The 24951-nt window shown below is 39.4% G+C and overlaps 1 protein-coding gene across 13 annotated transcripts in view; it reads right to left on the bottom strand.

The window, feature by feature from the left end:
* Positions 1 to 24951, bottom strand: part of USP54 (ubiquitin specific peptidase 54) — a 107436-nt gene that overhangs the window by 14700 nt on the left and 67785 nt on the right. For 12 of the 13 annotated variants that reach the window (XR_012623979.1, XR_012623980.1, XM_074830665.1 and 9 more), the window contains exons 6-17: positions 24776 to 24889; positions 24532 to 24614; positions 21998 to 22103; positions 18494 to 18640; positions 16989 to 17138; positions 15521 to 15689; positions 9974 to 10144; positions 5775 to 5906; positions 5115 to 5492; positions 3410 to 3644; positions 2435 to 2574; positions 1135 to 1308 (exon numbers count right to left, since the gene is read on the bottom strand). Coding sequence is in view for 11 of the 13 variants with exons in the window: in XM_074830665.1 (XP_074686766.1) it covers positions 1135 to 1308; positions 2435 to 2574; positions 3410 to 3644; positions 5115 to 5492; positions 5775 to 5906; positions 9974 to 10144; positions 15521 to 15689; positions 16989 to 17138; positions 18494 to 18640; positions 21998 to 22103; positions 24532 to 24614; positions 24776 to 24889 (1999 nt within the window). In the remaining 2 variants the exon portion in view is untranslated. The remainder of the gene's footprint in view (positions 1 to 1134; positions 1309 to 2434; positions 2575 to 3409; positions 3645 to 5114; positions 5493 to 5774; positions 5907 to 9973; positions 10145 to 15520; positions 15690 to 16988; positions 17139 to 18493; positions 18641 to 21997; positions 22104 to 24531; positions 24615 to 24775; positions 24890 to 24951) is intronic. The other variant, XM_074830668.1, reaches the window with a different exon arrangement.

Below are 24951 nucleotides of genomic sequence, written 5' to 3'. Positions count from 1 at the left end.
TTGGCATGGCTGTAGGCTGCAGGGCACCGGCTGTATTGTGCCCAGAGCTTGCATTGCCATGGAGTGACACTCTCTTTCCTCTCTGTCCTGTAGCAGCAAACCAGCACCTCAACTCTTGCCTACAAGAGGTTTGAGCAAGCAGGATGGGGACACCAGGAGGTCTGGCAAAACAGGAGGTCACAGTGGGTTTGCCCCAGTCGTGCATGCATTTGTGGGAGCAGAGCCTAGGTGTTCACTACGCCTTCCTTGGCTCTGCTGACCCAACAACAACCCCCCAGTTAAATGCTCTACTAGGCTTCAGGCTTCACTCTCAGCTGGGTCAGTGCACTTCATCCCACCTTCTCTCTGATTCCCCTTACTGACTGATGGAGATTTAGGGCTAAAACAAAAGGTATTACATGTGAATCCTGTCACCAGATTCTCTCTGCTGCAGCTCCATCCTTCCAATTAAACCTCTTCTGCTGCTATCCCCTGACAGAAACATGAGGAGTCATGGAAAAGACAATCAAACTTAGTATTTTGCTTTTTAAATTTTTTTTCAACTCTTTTTCCTTAGAAAAACTCTCCTCAGATTTTCAATTAGATCCAGCTTAAGCCTGCCACAGTACTTGTTCTCATGCCTATGCTGTGGCTGCACAGTTGGGCAGGAAGAAAGAGTGGAAAGTACAAGGGCAGGAACAAGCAGAACTGCTTAAGGCAGTGATGCTACCAGAAATAATCAGAAACAAAACAATGGCCTAAATGAACAAGCTATGTTGCAAGTGGACCTGAGGCGTGTGAAAGGTACAAACAACCGTGCTCATTCCAAGATGTTGGTTGAAGCCTTATAGCTAAATCTATGTATCAATACTACTAATGGTGCATAATACCTAAAAAATGGAAAGGTGCAAATATATTAAAACACCTCTGCATTACTTTGTTGTGTCATTTAAGAAGGAATTTGGTCAAAATACCAAACACAGGTTTTTTTCTCATCCTATAGGTTTGAAATTAATGGTCTTTCACTAACTGAAGGTACAAAATTGTAATGGAGGGGGAGAGAAAGACAGACACATACAGTAGGAAATTAAGTGCAAAGGTTCAAAAAACTTCAGCACTGCAGTCTTGCAAAATATACTGCATTCAAAAAGTTACCCTGATTCTGCAGTTCATCTAGATCCATGAACCTGCTGGGACGGGGATTAAAGCCCATTGCTGCCTCCATTTCCTTTTCTCTTTTTCTGCGTAGTTCTTGTTCATGTGCTCTCCTTGCCACCTCCTCTTGCAATTCATCCAGTTCACTCTTTAAAGGGACAAACATCTCCCCACCTTCCAAAAAAAAAACAACCCAACAAAATAAACCAACAAAACCACCCCTTTTTTGATAGTAAATTCTCTTAAAGTATTCCTTAAAAGACAAAGAAATCTTAATGGAGAATACAATTAACATTAGAAAATAATAGACTGAGCAAGCAAAGACCACAGAATTTCAGATCACAAATTCTGCTTTGTTAAATTTTACTTTTAAAACCCTGCCCAAGCCATTCAGTTTCCAACTGCCTTCTCTGTGTCAGTGACTGGCAGAAATGCTGCAGTATTGCTTTAAGCTCCCCTGCAGCACAGCCCACCCCTGGATGCACTGACCCAAGAAACAGCAAACAGAACAGGGAGAATTATTGGAAGAGATAATCCTAAAATGATTCTGAAATCCTGAGGCTTCTTACTGTGTTTATAATTTGTAAATAATGCTATGTCAAATTAGCCAGATCATTAGCTTTGGTAAGTAAAATGGATTTCAACTGAGGTGCTTTTCATCCAACTGCATAAGCAGATGAAAATGGGAGGAAAATAAAGCATATCAATATCCTAGTCAACACAGCAGAAATCAGTCATCATTCTCACTTCAACTATGACCTGTACTCAAGAAATGTCTCCCCTCCTCCCTTTTCCCTTCCCCAGACATTCTCCAGAATATTTGCTCAGAATGACACATAATCAGAATGCATATCCATAGAAAAGCTCAGTCTTAGCCCAAACATCTTGTAAATATCAACTCTCATATCTGACAATTTTGAATTTTGTATAACATTATTTGCTTGTTTTTAGGACTCATCAATCCTACTAAGTTATTATGAGTTATGCTTGGAAAGGTATTTTCTACTGATGGCAGAATACTGAGTTATAGCAAAGAGTAGGAAAAATAGCTTTAGTTTATCAGTTAAGTCAATGCTCAGAAAATATGCCAGAACAACATGATCAAAGGAATATTCCAACAAAGCTTTTTGCAACCCCCTTTGGTAAATCTTCTAAGTTATATCTTATAAAACTATGTTCCTCAAATGTTTCCTTTCCCTTTCCTCACAGTTTCACTGTGAAGATAAACATCCAGAAAGTAAAGAACAACTCCAAAACAATTACCTTGCAAAAAAACTGCTATCAAGGAAGTGTATCTTACCATTTCCCATGGTGTGTGGGCTGTTTGCCCAACTCCCAATTGATGAAGTAGACTCCACTTCCAAGATGCTGCTACTGTGAGATTTTGGGATGTTACGCCAGGCAGGAACCAATCCACCTGCTCGCTTCATATGAACATCCCTTCAAGAAAAAAGTAATTATCGCTTACCATTTTACAAATCTTTCCAGGAGAAATGATACCTACCTTTTTTTAATCATCACGTAAGTATTTACTTGCATTTTAATTTAATTTTAAAAAAGCCTACCATAAGAAAATCTTGAGAGAAACAGAGAAAGAGAAAATTAACAAGGGAGAGGACAATAATTCTATTCATCTCCATAAGAGTATGCAATGTATATTAAAACTGTGGTCTGATAGCTGTTCTCAACAGATTCTCACAGCTGAAAATCTACTATTCTGGCCATAAACAGTCTCAGTCCATGATTGCCTAGAGCTTCCTAAGTCAAGGAGAGAAACACACTGTGCTGCCTATTTATTTTTGCATGTAAATACTGCAAGTGTCTTGCAAGACTTCAATGAACCTTTCAGACTGAAAATGTCAAAGATTTCTTTACAAGACTATTGATTTCTCATTTTGTACAAGGCTGCTATTAAGCAATGGTTTCACTGAAACAAAAAGGTCTGAGCTGTTCAAGCACAAAGGTTGATATTTTAGTTGAGTTTTTAAGTCATAGATGAAGGGTATAACTATTTCAGATGCATCATTTTAGTCAACATTTCTCATTCATCTGAACCCCATTTCTTTTCCTTCTCATAAGCAGTAAGCTATCAATATACTGACAAGAAAAGGAACCAAACTCACTCAGATTCTTATTTCCCTTCTATTTCTCCCCTGCCCCAAGCTAGGAGTGCCATTTTACACTTTAAAAAAAAAAAAGTTCTACACCATTATGTAACTACGAAAAAGAAATCAAGACCTCAATCACTTCAAAAACGGAGTTTGTTGAAATCTACCTGTGGGTACTTGAGCTTTCAGACAAGGGCATGTCCAGACTAACTGGGCTGTTGCTGTTGCGTTCACTGCTTTCATAGCCAGACTCCATCCTCTGTATTAGATGAGGATGTTGATCCACCATATGATGCTGGGTGCCCCGGCCTAGCACACCACGCTTGTATCTGACATTTGACTGGCTTGATCTTGTTTCTTGAACAGCATGTTCCTTCACCTCATTCTCAATCAACTCTTTACCTGTCAAGAGAAAAAAAATATAGCTTGGTAGAAGATCCAAGATTCAATACCAGCAAATCATCTATACTTCTGTTAGCTTCTCAACCATGCTTAAATCAGAAGTGCTGCCTTTAATTTAGTGTAAAACTAGCAATATTAAGCAGAAAAAACCCAATACTTTTACAGCATTCCTAGTAATAATAAGTAATAATCTATTCAATAAATTTATTTTTTAGTCTCTCCCCTTTAGCATAACTTACCATATTCCCCTCCAGGTAACAATCAAGTCTGGAAAGAAAATCCCTTCATCCCCATAAGAATTTGTATTTGTACAAGATCATTTTACAGTATACCCAACTGCATTTCCAGTTTATATTTATTATCATACTTTGTGCTGCACTTTCTGCATTGTTTATTTCGCCATTTACAATTTGATGAGGTTTACATAACATTAGTTCACAGAGGACAGGAAAACTTTTTTTAATTCTTCCTTACTGATTTCACAACTTGCCTCTTGTTTGCTTCCCTTGCTTCCTTCCCTGGAGCTGTGTTCTCTTCTCCCTTCACCTTCCCTATATATATATTTCTTTATGCTGCCCAATGGCTTTCAACCTTTAGCTGCTCCTAGTCAATCATCTGTCCCTCCCTCTCTCCAGGCCCCCAGATTTCTGGAACAGCACCCTCACTAACCACAACTCTCCTGTCAGTCACACAAGCCTTGTCCTTCTCATCCACACACTGTTCTTCAAGCACTCTAAGATGGAAGTGCAGCAGCTCCAGTAGCATAACAGCATAAAACCCAGGAACTAGTAAACATCTGCTTTCCACAGCCTTTACATCTTCAGGAGTACCTTCCTCTTGACAGGAAGCAAATGACCTGTTATATTCATCTGCAGACCAGAGAAAGGCAAGTGGGAGGCTGGGGCAGGGGCAACAGAAGTTACCCAAAGTTGTTTCACAACAGATTTTGTTACCTTCAAAAACAGCAGAGCTGAGGACAAAGTCTCTATGTACAGGTTGGACAGCTGCTATGGTGTAAAATGGTCCCAGATAAATCATCACTGGCTGCCAGGCTCTTATGTATCAATGCTGAGTTCTTGTGAGGATAAGATACTCGCTGCACCATAGTCTGAGCCATCATGCAAAAACACCATGATGAGCCAGAGAAAAAAGTAGACCAGTACAAAAGGCTATTCCAAGGGATGAACTTTGAGATACTTAGCAGTCTAGCCCTGTGTCCATTTAAGCAGCACAGACAGTAATGCTTCCCTTATTATTTCCTTACATGTGAAATTTAGCACACAGAAAGCAAACAAAGTATCATACATGCAACATGAATACCCACACAGAAACTAGCCTTCAAGTACACAACTCGACATTGACCTAAATACCGTGTTCAAAACTTCACTTTCCTACTTTAAACAAAACTGGATAGTGGAGTACTATAAATTCCACACATTTCAAAATAAATCTTTCTTCTCAAATTCTTACCTGCTTCTTCAGAGAAGGGGCTAAGCTGAGTGTAGCCACAATGTTTCCTCTTGTCTTTACTGAAGATGCTGTCTATATTCAGAGACTCCCTTTTGGGTCTCCAGGTTGGCCGGTACCTGCTAGATGAGCTGGATTTAGACTCACTGATACTCTCCACTTCCCAGTCTCGAGAGTGTGCAGACAGGCTTTTTGAGGGTCGTGTTTCTGCCTGATCCACACTACTCCCTCCACGAGGGGAATTCTGGATGGTCTGAGAAATCTGCTGTGGTCTGCTGTGGATCATATTGCTCACTGTCTCTTTAAATTCCCTCAGCCTGCTGGTGCTGCTGGATGGTTTGGGGGCAGTTCTCGGGGCTTGTTTCTCCTTCAAGGTTTCTCCTGCAGTTTACAGAGACAGCAAAAGCCACAAAAATAACTTCGGATTAAACTAGCAGTCCCACTTGCATCTTCATGCAGACTTTGAAAAGTAAAAAACAAAATCAGAAAAACCCCAACAAAATAAAAAGAAAAACCCAACCAACACTTCCCAAACCAAAAAAAAGAAGACAGGACATAACACAGACACAGATGTAAGAATCAATGAGGGAAATGCATGTACACACTGAGGATCTTAAAAACATGTAGAGATACTGGTATTTGAAATAAAGTAACATCTCTTGCCTTCACTATGGTATCCTGATGACTGAGCCTCATCTCCTTTTCGCCGAGAGCGGCTAGAACTCCTCTTGCGGTCTGCCAGCGAGCTCTTTTTGGAAACATGCCTCTGATTGCACTCACTGTCAGTCAGGTGCCCTGGAAGGACAGAAGAACACAGTAGAGATGACAAGAGCCTTGGGACCAAGTGTTCTGTTTGCTAAGAGCAGCTGGGCTCTCCTGCTCCTTATGAGCTGCAGATGCTCCAATGCTAACTGGCAGGTTTGGGTAAGTTTTTGTATCCAAAAGTTTTTGGTTTTGTCTTAGGGAGGGGAAGGTGTTCCATAAGGTCATAAAAGAACAATACAGCCCCTCCAAGGACTCTGGTTAATGAGAGCTCATCCACAGGGAGAGGAAAAAGTTGACTCTGCCTTGTCTTCTAATAGTCTAAGGACACCACTTTCTTGCTGTCTGAATACTTTTTCAGTTTTAACAGACACGAACATGAAACTCCTGAGGACAGCTTGATTGACATTACTCTGTTGAAGACTCAAACACATGAACAAGTTACCATGTAATAATAAATTACTGCACATCATCAGCTGTTCTGCACTAACTACCCATCGGCACTCTCTTCACCTGTAGCAAATACTAAGTAACCTGAGTTAGCTTAGTCTACAGCGAAGAAGCCCCAGTTGGCTTTCAAGCTCTAAGCCAGCTAATTCACATCTGCCACAAGCTAAGAGCATACACACAAACCATCAACACGGATCAGCTGACACACGACAATGTTCCCTTACCACAGCTCATGTGTCTGAGTGCTAATACTTTCTCTTGCACATAATTTATTCCCCATTTCCTCACATCAAAAGTGAATTAAGAGTATCTGACATCATAAGTTTTCTGTATTGCCTTTTCTTAATTTTATGGTTCTCACACATTCACAGTCCTAAACCTGCAAGCACAAACACACACATGGCTTTACTCACGTGAGTAGTCCCAAGCAGAGATGCAGGATAAGAAGGGAATTTATGAATAAGCTACAAAGACTTTTCTCTAGCCTTTCTATCACTAACTTTCACTTTGCATAGGATGATAGGAAAGGAAAATCCCTACTACCCAATAGTGGATTAACAGCCCCCAGACTACATAGCTGGCTGTTTTGAGCCTTCCCTCTTCTCTAGAAATCAACAACCTTTAAAGTAGATTTTACACATAAAATTGTACCTTCAACAGTTGAAAAAAAAATACACTTCAACTAAAATTGCTGCAAAGATACTACAGTAAATAAGCGGGAAGGAATCCAAACAATAAAAAGCAAACTAGCCAAGATTCACATTTCTATTAATTTGCAAAGTGGAGAGTGATTTTGTAGCCGCATTCTTTAGAAATGAGCAGATTATATAAAAGAGAAGTTAAGGAAATAAAAGAGAAATGTTGGCAGTGAAGATAGAAGATGTGCGGCATTTAGGTGACTGAGCATGAGTCAGTGCTTTAGAAGAATTTGTTTTTTCCTTCACAGCATGGACTGTCACACATCTTTCAGGGACTGAAAGAACAGTATTGTCTCATACCTTGTAGTAGCTCCCCTCAAGATAGAAGAGGCTTATGTTTCACTTCAGAGTGTACAACGTCTCTAGTTAAGTATTTTTCACCCCAGAAGTCTTTCAACCTGATAGGAAGTGCTTGGTTAGCATCCTTCAAGTACTGTGACAGAAACTAAAGATATTTAGTTCTACTGGAGCTAGCTTCAGGTCTGCATAGACTAATTAGAGCCCAACTTAGCCTTGTAGAATGAAGGCTGCTAGCTTTGCATAAATATTTTCTTCTCCCTTCATAAACTGCAAATGTTGTCCTATTGTCACTGGACATTTAATAGCCATGGAGGATATGCCAAGATTCAAAAGCTTGCAAGACACAGGCTTTGTTGTCTTTACTTGGACCCTCTGGAACAAAGACTAAATCCAACACAATGCATAAAAATAGAAATTACAATCCCAAGAATATTAGCTAACCCTTTTATGTTAATTTTTTTTAATTCACTAAAATAACAAGCCAGGATTTCTGCCTGAGTGCCCAATCACATGATTAAAAGGTATCCCTTGCTGAATGCATCACTTAAATACCTCATCCTCCAGAGGTGGGATGGCTTCATAAGCAAACAGTGACATTCAAAGGAAAAGTTTGTTTTTGTGGGGGTTGTGTGCGCATCTAGGAATATGTTAGAGAAGAGAATGAAATCAAACAAGGTAAGACAGAACACCCCCTACTCCCTCCCACTGAAATCGCAGTTGTATGAATAGGGCAGCCAGAATACGCACATGTTTTTCAGCAGCACAGGTTGGTAGGAGCAAGAGAGGGCTTATGCAGCCACTCTTCATGCCCCCATTCTGAAGTACCCAGGTGCCTGAGGTCATATGACCCAATGGTGGTCCTTCCCCGGAGGACGATGTGGGATAAGGTCCATAATTTTCTGGGCTGGAGTAGTGGGTAAATAGCCATTAAATGAAGAATCCTGCTCTTGCCCAGAACGATTCAGTTGACAGGTCAATGTGGATGGCTTCTTTATAGCCCCACGGATCAGCATTTGATGACTGAGCAGTTGTATGAGTTGGCAGACTGACTTTTTTGGAAAGGTTTTGGGTAGGGGAAAAAAAAAAGGTGAAATGCCCAGACAGGTGGCTAGCTAAGGGGACAAACTGACTATAGCTAAGGCTGAATCAGGGAAGATGAGGACAACTGAATTTAGGTGGAAAGACAGGCTAAGCTGAAGGGAGTAACATAGGATAGAATCAGTAGGAGAAGAAAGAAAAAAAAAAAGGACAAAGTCACTAAAAATGACAGAACAAAAGGTTACATGCTGAACTTCATGCTTATATGTTTGCAACCATCCCCCTACCCTCCCTCTTCTGCTGACTTCTGCATAGCAAGTTTTGCAGGGAGGAACCTAATCCAGTAAACTCCGTGCCACTTTTGCAGGCTATATAAATGATATTCCACTAGCATTTTCAATTTTACCTTCTTCATACTCTGAAGATCAACATAAATTTTGTTTCCTCATCACTGAAATTCTGCTCCAACTTCCCATTCTTTCTCACACTCTACCTAAGACTATGACTGGAACCTACAGTGTTATGTATTTGCTAAAACATTAAAAGTACTGTCAGGCTATCTAAAACCATATATTACAGTTACCTGAACCTCTAATGAGGAATCAAAGAGTACTAAAGAAAACCAACTTGAAACATTTTTTCCAGATTTTGATGTGAAAAATATTTGTACCATAGATTGTTTCAAGTGAACCAAATACGCATATATTGTCACAATGTAAGAGAGCTACTATTTTGCAACTAAAAGGACAAGGTGGTATGATAGCGTTGACACTCTGGTGCAACAAACAGTTACTGATTCAACTCATATATCTTCTTAGAAAGTCTACTTAAGGTACAGTAAAGTAACTTTTCAAACAGACTTAGCAGATCATATTTTTGATGCTCAAGAAGTCTGACCTTAAACTCACGCACTACTTTTTTTTAAAGTGATGTTAGAAGTTACTGCATGCAGACCTAGGCTGACTACGGTCACTGGGCATGAATAATAGAGATTCCAGTTAACCTCTTTTCATCTAAAGACTGTTCAGACAGACCTTTCAGCTTCCTGGAAGAACATATATACAGATTGTCTTCTCCTTGCAGATTCTCACTTAACTTGCTTCCATGGCACAGGCAAGAAATCATCTTATGCTCCTCCCTGGTGCAATAAATACTACCAACACTCACTTACATAGAAAGTCCTTAGTGCCCAAGTATGAGAGATTCTGGTGATGAAAGTGCCTTTCCCAGACAGCTGCAATTCCTGCAATGAAGTAACTGCCCATAGATGAGTAAGTAGCACACACAAGACTTACCAAACTGTACAATGGTGCTGTACAAACTCCAACTTACAGAATTATATAACAAAGAGAGCAGGTAGGATTGTGGATAACAGGAAACATGTCTGTAAATGTTTGTCTGGCTAGATACAAGTCTACAAGAGCCAACAAGACATTTAAAATGCTTATTTTTTGTGAATACCAATGGTTCATTACAAACCAAAAACATTTGGAATACTAAATACTGTTCACTATTCTGATACAGGTTGTAGATATATAGCCATTTTTCATTGGAATCCACTGCAGTCATCATATTTAATGACAACGATCACACAGATACAATGGCATCTGCTACCTGTGTCTCTGCTGCTTTGTGAAGCTGCATCATTCTCCACATTGTAGATGACCGTCCCCTGCGAGTCAGAGGAGAAGTGACTGACCACAGACTCATGGTGTGCCTGTTTATAAGGATAGCTGTCTGTAGAGGAATCTGTCCTGGTATCACTCGAGATGGAAGGTTCTCTCCCTAGGGAAGGAAGCAACGTCAAGGAAGCAATGTCAAATTTCAATCTTTTTTAGCTATTACAGAAGTCAGGAGAGGCTAAAAAAAGAGAACAGAGGAAACTACACATAAATTAGCAGAAAAACAGAGTACCAAACATACAAACTCAGATTCAAGGTCGCCAGAGCTTACGGGAAATGTCCTCTCCTTTGGAAGCGGGAGTAGTGTCATTCCTTCTGCAAACCTCTATTTCTTTCTCTTCAGTAACTTAAAATTTATCAAAACCTTTTATTACACAAAATTAAACCATGTCCCTGGACTGAAACTACACATTAGTACCACACTGAAATTATTTTTCATTAATTGTTGACACTGTCAAGTGTAATTAAAATACGAAATACACTGCTTCAGGGGAAGTCAAAGTTAAAGAGTCAGTCAAGTATAAATTATTAAGGGTAACAAGAACATCTGAAGTTACAATAATTGACACATTTCACCTATTATGAATTAAAAGCTTATCTAGTAAAACTTTATACTGAAATTGTATTATCTAAAGCAAAGTAACCTGCTCCTTCTCAAGAAGTTAGCATTGATCCCCTGCACTAGTAGGGTACTGAAAAGGATGAAGCATCATGATTCAAATCCAGTACAGTAATCCCTAAATCATTAAGAGGAGAAAAAGACAACCTCCTTCTACCACATTCGTACATAAAAGTAAAAATCTGAAGCATTTGAAGACTGTTGGCCATTTAATATATGATGTATAAACTCCTGAATATACAGGATATTTGTTTCATACTCGTTTCTCTGAAGAAATTAAAGAAAGTAATGCCTATGTTTAATCACAAACACTCAATCTAAGGGCACTGTACATTTCTGGTGAGAGAAAGTCCTGTAGCTGATGTTCTATTTAAGGATGATTAACAACTTCTGAGGTCAGAAACTTCCCTCTACCTCCTTACTGGTTAAAAATCTTACTGGTCTAAAGAAATATAGAATACAGCTGTTAAAGGAGATGACAGTCACAGAAAGAAAGGTGAATGTAGGCCACAGAAATCACTGATGTGGAACTCAGTACTGTAAAACGATTTGTAAACTGAAGTCTTTATTCAACAGAAAAATCAAAAACATTAAGAGAAGTTCTTTTCACTTGTTTCACAACATATCATACCAGCATCTTTGACAATCTTTCCTCCATCATTTGTAGTATCAGATATTGATGTGATTAGATGCATTTATCAGATTCCCTTGACAAAAGTTCAGGTAAAATATTGTGATTCACAATTTAAGAATACACAATCTCTGTTCATTTCTGAATTATGGGCTGATAACACTGAGGAATCCAGAAGAAGCTGTAGTTACACTTAGTGAGACACAAAAAGGTCATTCTGAAAAGGGTATATTACAGTAGAAAACTCTGGATGTTATAGAATCAGAGAATGGTTTGGGCTGGAAGGAACCTTAAAGATCATCTAGTTCTAAGCCCCTGGCCATGGGCAGGGACACCTTCCACTAGACCAGGTTGCTCAAAGCCCCGTCCAGCCTGGCCTTGAACACTGCCAGGGAGGGGGCAGCCACAACTGCTCTGGGCAACCTGTTCCAGTGTCTCACCACCCTCACAGGAAAGAATTTCTTCTATCTAATCTAAATCTAACCCCTTTCAGTTTAAAACCATTACCCCTCATCCTATCACTACACTCCCTGATAAACAGTCCCTCCCCACCTTTCCTGTAAGCTCCCTTTAAGTACTGGAAGGCCGCTATAAGGTCTCCCCGGAGCCTGCTCTTCTCCAGGCTGAACAACCCCAACTCCCTCAGCCTGTCCTCATAAGGGAGGTGCTCCAGCCTTCGATCGCCTTCGTGGCCCAACTCTGGATTTGCTCGAGCAGGTCTATGTCCTTCTTATTTAAGGGCCCCACAGTACTCCAGGTGGGGTCTCATGAGAGCAGAGTAGAGGGGGAGAATCCCCTCCCTCGACCTGCTGGCCACACTTCTCTTGATGCAGCGCAGGACACAGCTGGCTTTCTGGGCTGTGAGCGCACATTGCTGGCTCATAAGTTTTCCATCCACTAGTACCCCCAAGTCCTTCTCTGCGGGTGGGGCTGCTCTCAATCCACTCATTGCCCAGCCTGTATTTGTGCTTGGGATTGCCCTGACCCATGTGCAGGACCTTGCACTTGACCTTGTTGAACTTCATGAAGTTTGCACGGTCCCACCTCTCCAGCCTGTCCAGGTCCCTCTGGATGGCACATCCCTTCCCTCCAGCGTGTCGGCCGCACCACACAGCTTGGTGTTGTTGGCAAATTTGCTGAGGGTGCACTCGATCCCACTGTCCATGTCAGTGACGAAGATGTTAAACAGTGCTGGTCCCAACACCAGCCCCTGAGGAACACCACTTGTCACTGCTGTCCATTCGGTCATTGAGCCGTTGACCACAACTCTTTGAGTGCGACCATCCAGACAATTACTTAACCACTGAGCGATCCATCATCAGATCCATGTCTCTCCAATTTAGAGACAAGGATGTTGTGCAGGACAGTGTCAGATGCTTTGCACGAGTCCAGGTAGTTGACTTGTGCATGTCACATGACGTCAGTTGCTCTTCCCTTATCCACTAATGCTGTAACCCTGTCACAGAAGGCCACCAAATTTGTCAGGCACAATTTGCTGTTTGTGAAGCCATCCGCTGCCTTATTTTCCACACACCCTAACATAGTTTCCAGGAGGATCTACTCCATGACCTTGCCAGGCACAGAGGTGAGACTGACAGGTCTGTAGTTCCCCGGGTCCTCTTTATTTTCCTTTTTTAAAAATGGGGGTTATGTTTCCCCTTTTCCAGTCAGTGGCAACTTCGCTGGACTGCCACAACTTCTCAAATATGATGCACAGTGGCTTAGCCACTTCATCTGCCAGCCTCCTCAGGACCTGCGGATGCATCTCATCAGGTCCCATAGACTTGTGCACCTTCAAGTTCCTTAGATGGTCTCAAACCTGATCTTTTCCTACAGTGGGCAGTTCTCCCTTCTCTCAGTCCCACCTTTACCTTCTGCATCTTGAGTGGTGTGGCTGAAGCACTTGCCAGTGAAGAATGAGGCAAAAAAGTCATTGAGTACCTCAGCCTTCTCCAAATCCTGGGGGACCAAGTCACCCTTTTCCTTCCAGACAGGGCCCATATTTTCCCTGGTCTTCTTTTATCACCAACATACCTGTATTTTTTTTACTACCTTTCATATCCCTGGCCAGATTTAATTCTATCAGGGCTTTGGCCTTCCTAACCTGATTCCTATCTACCTGGACAGTTTCTCTGTATTCCTCCCAGGCTACCTGTCCTTGCTTTCACCCTCTGTAGGCTTCCTTTTTATGCTTGAGCTTGTCCAGGAGCACCCTGTTCATCCATGCAGGTCTCCTGGTGTTCTTATCTGACTTCCTCTTTGTTGGGATGCATCGCTCCTGAGCTTGGAGGAGCTGATCCTTGAATATTAACCAGCCTTCTTGGGCCCCTATTCCCCCCAGGGCCTTACTTATCCCAGGTTACCCAACATGGACAAGGCTATCAACAAGGCTAGAAAATAATTCAATTTGACAGGAAAACATGTAGGCGATGATTTATCCTGGCACTTCAACCTAGAGTATCTCACAAATTCTCTCAAGAGCTTGGTATCAATGTTAAACACTGCAGACTACAGAAATAAGCCTTGAGGACTCACCAAGTGTTTTTGAAATGAAAGAGCAGGTTACTCGCTACAGCCTTCTGAATTTTATCTGAAAGGAAACACCTTTTTATATATATGTTTTTGTATTCAGCTTCCTGAAGTCATTTTAGAACACAGTAATATTAGATACTGCAGAGACAATGAGCAGAAGGGTTATCTATGTATTTCCTGGAGATCAACCAGCAGAACAGCAAGGCAAATTTACAGTGCATGTTGACCTGAAGCTTGTAGAAGCGCTCACAATTGATATATAGCACTGAAGGCCCTTCTCTCCCTCCTCCAGACTTCCCATTTTTTCAGAACAGGAAGACAGATTTACAAATTGCAAGGCATCTTGTCAAGTGAGAAGTGAAGGTCGTTTTAACAGTGTTATTTGCATTTATTTTTAAGAGAAGTTGGGAGATTTATTTCATAACTGGTAGACTGTCAACATGTAAATAAGGAGACAGTAGATGTTCTCTACAGATTCATTGACCAGGAAGTATAAAGTTAGCCATTGGCCAGGAAAACCATAAAATATTCTTGGAATTACAGTTGTATAAATAGGTTAAAATCCTGGAAGAAAGGCTGTATTACTGATTTTAGTCTTGCCTTGTTGTTCTTGTCAACTTATAAACCCACCTCTAATACAGGATATTCTCTGCTAACATCCAAAAATAGAAACAATCATCTTCTGCAAAGCCATTACAATATAAACTTAGACCATGTTTTTATTTTCACCTTATCTGGATTGCAATTGCATATCTTTCTCAGAATCTATTTCTCTTTAAATGAGGCCTCAACCTCCAATGTCCAAAATTATCCAGAACTTCAGTAAACCAACAGCCCGTTCAGACCACTACTGATATCTTGAGCAGACTAAGTTGTAACCTCTGGAACACCTTATTTGGACGTACCTTTCCAATTCAATGGCCTACCATTAATACAAGAATTCAAGGAAGTAACATGATGTAGAAGGCATCTGAGATGTTAAGTGCTACATAACTATAGCTATAGATCTTTTGATGCAAAACAGACCATGAAAAATGAAGAAGTAAACATGATCTATAGGCATAAGCCTTTGCCAATCCCTTCCCTTCAGTATCCCACAAATCAATTCCTATCTCTTGTGCTGCTTTATCTGAGTAAAAGACAAGCCAAAGGCTGAAGATAAGCTGCACTGATTCTGTCTCTCTCTTTTTTAATCTTTAACAAAACTGTATTTCTTCCCATATACCCCCTGCCCCTTCAGCATCCTAGCAAGGGACTCATTTATGAATTTTCCTTAATATTTCTTTTCCCTAACTTCCCTCCTGAGCTTAATTCTGAAGCTTCCTTTAATTTTTATGTGTTTGTGCATCTCTGGTCTCATTCCCATCCTGTTAAAACTGCTGATGGACTTATGAACTCAGTCACTGAACTCATCAGTTATTGTTCCTCTCTAAGTTCACGCGACAACAGGTCCTTCACTTTTTCTCCCCCCAGTTTCTTTCTCACAACCTTTTTGGAAATGATTACTACTCAATCAACAGTCACGGACTGAGAGAGGTTCAAGGGCGAAACAGTGGAAGGCCTCTTTAGAATTCTAGATCAGCTTTAAAGGCAACAGGGACCCCTGCTAGCAAAAACCACACCCAGAACAGAAGAAAAGCTTTTTACATGCAGCATTACAGCATAAAGATATAAGGCATATAGGTCAGATAGCTTACCCGAGTCTTCACTATCATAGCAAGTCCTGCTATATTGCTGTAAATCCACCTGAGGGGGCAAGTCTTGTGTTGACACTGGAGTTCCTCTTGGATCTGCATACAGCAGCAGCAAAGGCTGATAGTGACCCTTAATGCACTTCGTCACAACGTCTTTCCATTTTGGACCAATCTGAATTAGCAACAACAATAAAAAACGTGCACAAGAAAGGTTTGCTGTCACCATTTTCTGTAATAAGCTCTCTTTTCCCTCATACTTCTGTCTGAGTTTGATTTTTCACTGACATTCTTTTACTCCTTCTATATCCAGCATTGAACTGGACTCAGCAAGAAAGCTCTGGAACCAACCCAAATAAAATCAAGGTATTCACCATCTTATGGCTAAACAAATTACAATTCCTGCTAAAAATATGACTACAAAAATAATCCTTCCCCTTTCAGATTTCTGTTTTCCATAAAAAGCTTTTCATTATCTGCAACGTTCTAACTTTGCATCAGTCAAGGAAAAAAAAAAAAGATTTTGTTAACAAAATTTCTTAATCCAACCATCAGCATAAACAAAATGAAAAGACATCAAAGCACGACAGCAAATTCAAGTCAAAGTTAACCGCTTCCGTGTGTGAATAATTCTGCTGTTACAGAACCTCTGCAAGCATTTTGATAGGCCAGGCAACAATTCATAGTTATATTCATCTCAAAAAATCTTCCTCATGTACTAATACAGGTTTCACCTAATACGTCGAACATCTATTCCAACAAATTCGCTCCATATACAAGTATTCTATTAAAGCACTGCAGTACCTATCCTTCTCAAAGTTTTGCAGCAATATGACTGAACAAATGCTAGGATTAGAGTTTTCCCTTTGAGACTACATTTGGCATAACTACAGGAGAAAATTTTCCTCTCTCATCTTTGTGCTTCCATGACTAGAAGGAATAAAAGGAGAGTGGTGTGAAATAATGCCAAACTAATGGGATGTAGTAACTGTGTGCCAAGATCCCAGCACTGGTATCTTTAACGTCAAGGACCTCATGCTTGGTGAAAAAGGAAAAACCAAAAGCACTAACATAAGCAGAAAATTTATTGTTGGCAGCATCTAGGGAAGACTGGCATCTTGATACTTCAACAAAGAACCCAAAAAGCAGGCACTAAATAGCTATACTGCTTGTCAGCAAGGGAAAGGGATGTTTATCAGCTGTGTGCACAACCAAACTGTAGGTTTTCAAACAACAGCATAAAAAGCAAGACTGGCATCCAATAGAACAGAAATAAGAATAGTGCTTCTGAGATTTCTGGAATGCTTTTTTGAGCATGCTTTACTTTGCTCACAAGAAGGAGCAACAGAGTTACGGATCTTGAGTGGAAAAATAGCCAAAAATTTCTTGAAATCTGTAGAAAACAGTATGGATCTACACACAAGTAGCTAACAAATTTCTTAACAGATTATTTTTCTCAACACTATTTTCTCACCTCTTTGACATGAGCATCATCAAAGTACATCCACTTGCGGATTTTAGTTTGGAAGAAGAAGGTAGAATAGTGTTTTCCATAGTAGCAGATCATTCCCACCAAATACAGCTCTGAGTGTTTTGCTCTGTCATCAGTTACTCTGAAGAAGAGCTTCAAGAAGGGAGGTAAGAAAAATGAAAGAAGAAATTAATAAAATGCCTAGAATTTTACATACTGCTCCATGTTTGAAGACCTCAAAGTACCATAGACAGGTGTTAGGTTTTTACTTCAAAAGATAGAGAAAACAAGGCAATATATACTTAAGTAATTAACCAATGTTTAAGCAGAGTCAGACCAGGAAGAGACTCCTACTAACTCATCAGATGCTCAAGAATCCAGTCAGTCTTGGAGACTGTGGCTGTACTTTAAGAGACATTTACAACAGTGACATAATACCTTTTCAGAATTTGAAGTGTGGTTCTATTCTGAAAATTTGTACTCTCTGTGTCATGCTTGCTGATTATATCAAATACTGTTTAAAACATTAATTTCTCTTTCCATTGTAGAAACAAAGCAGTTCTGACAGTGAACAGCTGACATTTACTCTCACTTAAGCAAAGACAAATTTATGACAACACCACATAAAAGATGAACTGAAGACATTAGTAGGTCAAAAGAATTCAGCACACAAAAAATTGTTTTCTGACTATTTAATTGACCATGTTTTGTTTAAAAATGCACAGGACTCATTTTTAGTGCATTACTGCTTTACTATGCAAGGATCACACTGTTTCATAACTACATTTCCACTAACTCACACTAATTTTTGGTACGCTGCACATTGGCCAATTTTTTTTATATATATGTGCATATATATTTTTTAATTATTTTAATGTAATACCTCAGTGCTACAATTTGGTACAGCAATAATTCAGCTCTAAAGCATCAGCTAATGTAGAATAAGTGAATCCTCTAGGAGACAAAGCTCTGGATCCCAAACACTACTTAATTTAATCTATCATTCGATCACAAAGTGCCAGCCACCATCTCTCAGAGATTGCCCAGTTATAACTAACTCTCAAGTGTTACAACCACACACTTCAGTGAAAAGAAGATTTAAAGAAGTTAACAAAAAACAACCACCCCAAACTACATTTTGTCTTCAAAAGAAATAAACTTCTGTTCTTCAAAATGAAAGAGTAAATATGTATTTTCATAGAAATAGCATAAACCCCAATCCAAAATTTCCTTGCACTCAAAAATATTTTTTGATTCAGACAAGCTTTGTTTTCTGGAATAGTTTTTAATTTTCAGTCATTTCAGAAATCTGAGAATATACAATTACACTAGAACTTTCACAAGTTTTGCGAAGCCATCAGAAACAGGTCAGATCCTTGGATCTGCCCTCTATTCCTCTATTTATGGACACCGAAAAGGTACAAGTGGTGTTATTTTTTTTTCTCAATCCGCTACTATAGACTACCATAAGACTGTTTGTAGGTAGTGTCAAAATTCAAAAAACTCACATCTCCCAGTTTAAGGCAAGTGCCCAGACTATGAATCACATCCTCAGCCAGATCAGAGTGGTCCGAGTCCCAAACCAAGCCAATGGTGATGATCTGTGGAGAGTTCATCAGCACACGACGAATACGAATCTTTTCCCCACAGTTACTCTGAGGATTCAAATAAAACAAAAATATAATCCTTCTCTTATTATAATGTTAGGGCAAGGCACTAACAAGTCTCAGTTTCAAAAGTACAGGTTCCAAAGAGGTGGTAGTGAAACACAGCAGATATAATACGCTCAGTGTCAAGATAGGAGCTTCTTATATCAGACATGAGGAGCATTATCAAGACTATCTGGTATTCACAAGCTTTAAAGTGAACACTGCTGATTCTTCCTCATACTACTGATAATGGTATAGCACAAAAGTACGCTTATTTAAAAAAAAGATAAGCAAGCATACATGAAGCATCCCCAAAACATTCTTAGGAATTGAAGGGAACACTCACTTTCATTTGATCAGAATCTTAAATTAAAAACTACATTTACAGAGACTATGATTTATATGATAGTGTCAGAAAAACCTTCAAGGTGCTGCTTTATTTGTTAAAATTGTGTGGTTTTTCTACAAGGTACCTCAAGCATCTCATCTTAGGATAGTTAGGTCAGTATTCATATAAATATGAGAGCAGCAGCTGGAAGATCACGAGAATAAGAGATGCTTTACTAACCCATAGCAGTTCTTCATCTCTTATTTCCTGCTTCCCTTCCCCCTCCTATTTTTTATGTTTTAAAAGAACTACCAGTTTAAACTACTGGTTAAAAAACTACCAATAAAAAAACCTGGCCAGTCTCCCCTCACTCTCTAGCCAGAGTACTTCTCCGAGATAAGCTTGCTTGTGAAGCTAAGACATTTCTCAGTGGTCCTTCCATCACCTGTTGGAATTGTGGGCACCTTTAAAGCATCATGAAAAAAGTTCACCATCTGAATCAAGAGATTATCACTGTAATTTTAGCAGTCAGTGCTTTTGGGGGGGAGGGGGGGCGCACACGCAACATGGACTGACATGACACACAACTATGACAAAGTCCCTTTGTAACGTTCACTTTCCCCCTGTAGCAGGTCACACAGGTACGTCTCAGATTCCAGAAAAAACAAAACAAAACACTTTGATACTGAGAGTAGTTTCTCATCTCTACAGAGACCAGTTTCACAATTGGATACAATCATTTCTCACACTACAATCAGGGAAGAGATCATAAAGCATTTCTTCCCCACAGCAATCTAGAAAATTAATTAACCAGAATTTCAGTCCCAATTATCAGTGAGACACAAAAATGAAAAATACAAAGAACAGAAAGAAATGAACTTAACAACAAGGCAATGAAGAGATTTTTTTTTTTTACAGGTAGAGTACTGTGATGTTTAAATGTAGATATGAAGTTTTAATATTAAGATGACTATATTCACACATATTTTGCAAGGGTCATTCAAAGTAGAAGCATTCCTGTGGATTACCTCACAACAAACCTATCTTACTCTCAAATTGTCTTTGCTTCAGCTAGCTAACATCAGCATTTTCTGCAAGACAGGAGGAATATGGCATGCTAATAAAAAGCTTCCCCTGTGTGACACTTAAGCCACCCTTAGCTAAGCCTCAATAGAAACATTTCCCAAATAGAAAGGGGCAGCAAGTACTAGTAAGCAATTTTATCCAACCAATTATTTCACAGTTAAATAGCAGTTCACCCTGACAAAGAATGTCTTTCTGTTACATTTCCCATGCTTTGGTTATTAGACAGCTGGACTCGTATGAATCTTTTAAACAACAATACCATATCTTCATTTCTTTTACTTATATAGTGAGCCACTATTCCAAAAAAAGAAAATAACTTTTCGATGGAGACTAAAAGTGAATGTTTCAGAGGTGTAAGTTTCAGAAAGTGGGGCAAATAAGATGGAAATACTGTCCCCAGGGAACAGGCACACAAGCCATTCCTGTTAAGAGCCTGTATTGCTTCACTGAGGACTGGTGAGGTATCTAACAGCATTACATGAAGCAGAAATTATGCAGCTGTTTCCTGCTCTACCTAATAATCAATATGTAAAAAAGTTTGATGATAACTCTCTTCTCACACACTTATCTAAAGCCCTGGATCTGGACATACTGAAATTAAAAGGCAGAACAAGATATCAAACTCTTGCTTTAGAAATCTAGGCTTTATGATTTGTTTTTTTTAAAATAATTTTATATTTACGTGAAAACATTTTATTTTTCTTAACCCAACTCATACACAGCCTTAATCCAGCTGAATTTTGTCAGACTTTTACTGCATAGCAGAACAGAACATTTTTAAGAATAGCAGTCTGTGACTATAAACTGGACATATGCAATAACTGTTTTTAAGTAGTTAAACACCAGTCATCACTCACAACAGCTACAGCCTACACTTTCTGGTCAGTATCTCCTACACTCTGAACAGCAAGCCTCACTCTGAAAAACAAACTAATACTCAAATCTTCTGTGATGATTTCTGCCTTTGGCATAGCTCTTGCAGATATACTACTGCGTAGCCTATAAGCCTGTCACTGCTGGGATACTCTCTGGCAGTGGAAAGTCACAGTCCTTTTCTGTTTCCCTCTGACCAACATTTGGCTGTATGGTGCAGGTACAGCAGCTTGGTCAACAGTTCTGTTTATTCCAATTGAAAGGTAGTAATGAAGTTGAATGGAAGCTTATCTAGGCAAAACAACTGATCTTGTACACATGATTACAGTGGCTGGTACTAAAGTTCTCCTACCTGTGCCATAGCATGCTATTGCTGGAACAATTTTACAAGAAATAAGTACTACTTTTCTCATGCTATTATTTCAGATGAAGCACACTGCCCTCAACAGAAATAATCACCAGAGAAATCGGATGAAGTGTGGGAACACTGTTGTAAAAAGCCACTGTCAACACATAGAAGTCTCCTATAAAAAAATACAGCCTCCAAATTCTTTGTCATTTCCATTTCTTTAGGTAAGATCCCAGAACCTTCATCATAGGATGAAAGCAGCATGACTGCAGCTTCATGTAATGCTAGTGTTGCAGGTCTCACCAACTCCCAGTGAAGCTGAACAGCAAACATATGACAGGTACTTTAGCAGCAACGCAGGCCTGAACAGAAATGCATTGTGTGGCCATTCCCTGGGAGCAATGTAAGCATTTCCAATTTATTCCCCCTCATGACTTTTTTCATGGTTTCTAACTCTCTGAAACATTCATTTTTAGTTTCCATCCAAACACTATGGTCTCGCTACTTGTGTCTAGGCAAAGCAGCACTCAACATCAGTAGTTTTCCCTTCCTTCATTGAATAACTGAGTTCTGAGTTCAAACCCAAAGAAAACTCTCTTACCAATCCTTTTTATCATTATGATGAGCTAAACCTAGAAAATGCTCATGAGTTATTACATCAGTGTAATCTACTAAACCTCTTCTGTCCTGTCTGTCCCACCCTAAAAGGAAAACTAAGGATACTAACTGGACAGTTTCGCAGGTCTCCCATAGTGCTGGCGTTCTGTAGTAGCTCTCCAAACATATCTGGAGTGGGTTTCTCTCGTCTCTCCAGCATACAAATAGCTTGATTGCTTCAATATAGAAAAAGCATTGAAAACAAAAGTTTAATAATAAAATAAAAATATAAACTCACATTAAGTAAGTATATGTTTCCCTTAAAATTTTATGAAAAGTTAAGAACCTTAAAATACACAACACTTTTTATATTTAATATTGTAGTACAGAAAAAAACACATAATTATTAAATGTGAATTACTACACTTTCCATGATAATACTGCATAAAGAAACCAAGTAAAACTTAAAATAGAAACAGTAAACTTTACTATTAGAAACAGTAAAACTTCAAATAGAAACAGTTTGCAGTTTGGCTTAAAATTTATGTCTTTAAAGCAAGCTTTAACATTTTGATAAATACTTGATTTCAAAATGAAGTATTTTCTTCAAAATGCTTCCTAACGTAACCACAACCCTAGTAAAGTAGCACAGTAAAGCACATCCTTATTAATAAAACTGTAGACAAAAATAGCACAGTACCCAATTGATTTCACTGTCCAAGTGACAATAAGTATACTAGTGCTAGACAACTAGACAACAAGAATACTAGTGCTCAAAGCATGTTCAAGCTTAAAATGGTTTAAGAGGTAAATATATTACTGTTTATTGGTGTCTTTAAAATAATGTGTGACTTAAGATTTATTGAGATATTTCATATGAAATATTGAATGCCATTTAGATTATTATTTATTAGAAAAACAGGAAAATAGTTTTCTGATACACAGTGTATGCCGGTAACCTAAAGAAAAAACTACAGCTTAATGGAACGGCAGGTAGCAGCCACAAGGGGGAATGCTCTACAACACTGCCGATACATTGGTAAAGTTGTAGCTTTTAACAGATCTGCATAATAAGAGCAACTAGCAGTTTTCAAGACAATTTTTTCAGGCTCTGTAACTGCATGTCTCACGTGCAAGACAAGAAACCAAGTGAGTTTTCATCCCAATCAAATTTCAAGAGAAAAGCACGTAACAGACTCCTGCCTTAATCAGTTTTAAGCAGCTCTTAACTGAGCAGCCACCTACTAAAAAGACTAAAAACTCCTCTAGCATTCATTCAAACGAACTACTACAGACCTAAAGCTACTGCTCTGTGCACCATCTCTAATGAAAGGTCGTGGTGACCAAGGGAGTTCCCCAGTAGCTAGAAAAACCAAGAGCTATATCCATCCAACAAAGAGGATTTGAGGAACTACAGACTGGTCAGTCTCACTCCAGTACTTAAGGTGATGACAGACCAAAGCCCCTTGGAAATCATCTCCAGGCATATGAAGGACAAGAAGGTGAGTCAGAGCAGCCAGCATGGATTTACCAGGGGCAAACTATGCCTGACCTACTTGATTATCTCCTACCATAAAAAGATGAGTTCTTTTGAGGAGGGGAGAGCAGTGAATATCATTTGGTGTCTAGCAAGGTTTCCAAGTAAACTACAGCATTCTTGGGGCCAAACTGGGAGATGTGGACTGCAGGAGTACAATACAATATGGGCAAAAACCTAGCTGGACCTTCAGGCTCAGAGGATCACAACATAACCAGCAGTCAGTTAAGAGTCATGTTCCTCAGGGGTTAATACTGGGGCTGATGCTATTTAACATTTTCATTAACAACCTGGATGATGAGCCAGAATGCACCCACATCAAGTTTACAGATGACAGCAAACTGGATGGAGTAGTCAATATACAGAAAGAAAGTGCTGCCATCCAGAAGGATCTTGACATGTTGGAGGAACGGGCTGACAGGAACCTCATGAAATTCAGTAAAGGAAAATGCACCTCAAACAGAGCACACTCAGTGCAGCAGTAGTGGCTGTGCACTGAATGGCTGAGGAACAACACCACAGAAAGCTGGCAGAGAACCCGAACATAAGCCAGACTCTTTGCAGAGGCAAACAGAGAAACGACAAGAGGTGACAAATGCAGAAAGGGAAATTCTGATTTGATATAAGGCAAAAAAAAAAAATCACACCAAGAGGTTAAGCACTGAAACAGGCAGCCCAGAGAAATCATGGAATTTCTGTACTGGAACATTTTCAAAACTCAGCTGCACAAAACCCCAAGCAGCCTGACCCAGCTTTGAAGTTAGCCTTGCTTTGAACAGGAGAATGGAGTAAATGTCCAAAGGTCCTTTCCAACATAAATTATTTTCTGTTTTTCTTATCTTGCTTCTTAACTCACCTGCTCACATATTAAGGTCTTTCAAAACGTATGAGTCCTTGCTACTACAGCTGTCAGATTCAGAATCATAAACAAGTAGACACACTGATCCATGCCTAAACTGATATATTCTGCTCCACTAAATCCTCATGTTCTTTATCATAGTTATCTAAGCTCCACCAACTTTGAATAAACCATGTTCTGGACATATAGTCTTGTAAAGGTAAAGATCAAACTGCAATACCAGTATAAAAAAAGAGAAGTTCTCTTCCCTGTAAAAATCTCAACTCACCAGAGTGAGGTTGTGGAAATATAATGTACCATCTGGATGAAAGGTAATGGGTCAGAGGTGGCACCACAGCTGGTACAAACACACTAAAGAGAAAGAAAACATAACACATTGACAAGATTAAACAGGTATTTCCACAGCAACACTTCTGCTTGTATCTTTTTTACCATGGCAATGCATATCTTAGGAATGAAAATTTGAAACTTGAGAACTGGTGATTTGTATAAAGCATGTGTTATTACCTCACCTGTTCAAACAAGGTCATTGCAAACTTCTGATGGGAAACACAATGTGGTGCAGTGCAAATATCTTCCTTTGTCTCATCTGCAATGTGGAAGTGAATTCGCATTAACAGGTTTTCCTAGCCAGAGAGAGAAGAAAAAAGCACTACATCATTTCAGACGTAGACAAAAGCTAAAATAT

Source organism: Strix aluco, chromosome 7 (assembly GCF_031877795.1).
Source record: "Strix aluco isolate bStrAlu1 chromosome 7, bStrAlu1.hap1, whole genome shotgun sequence".
Classification (NCBI taxonomy): domain Eukaryota; kingdom Metazoa; phylum Chordata; class Aves; order Strigiformes; family Strigidae; genus Strix; species Strix aluco.
The sequence above is the reverse complement of the archived record's forward strand: the minus strand, read 5'-3'. Positions and strand labels throughout refer to the sequence as shown.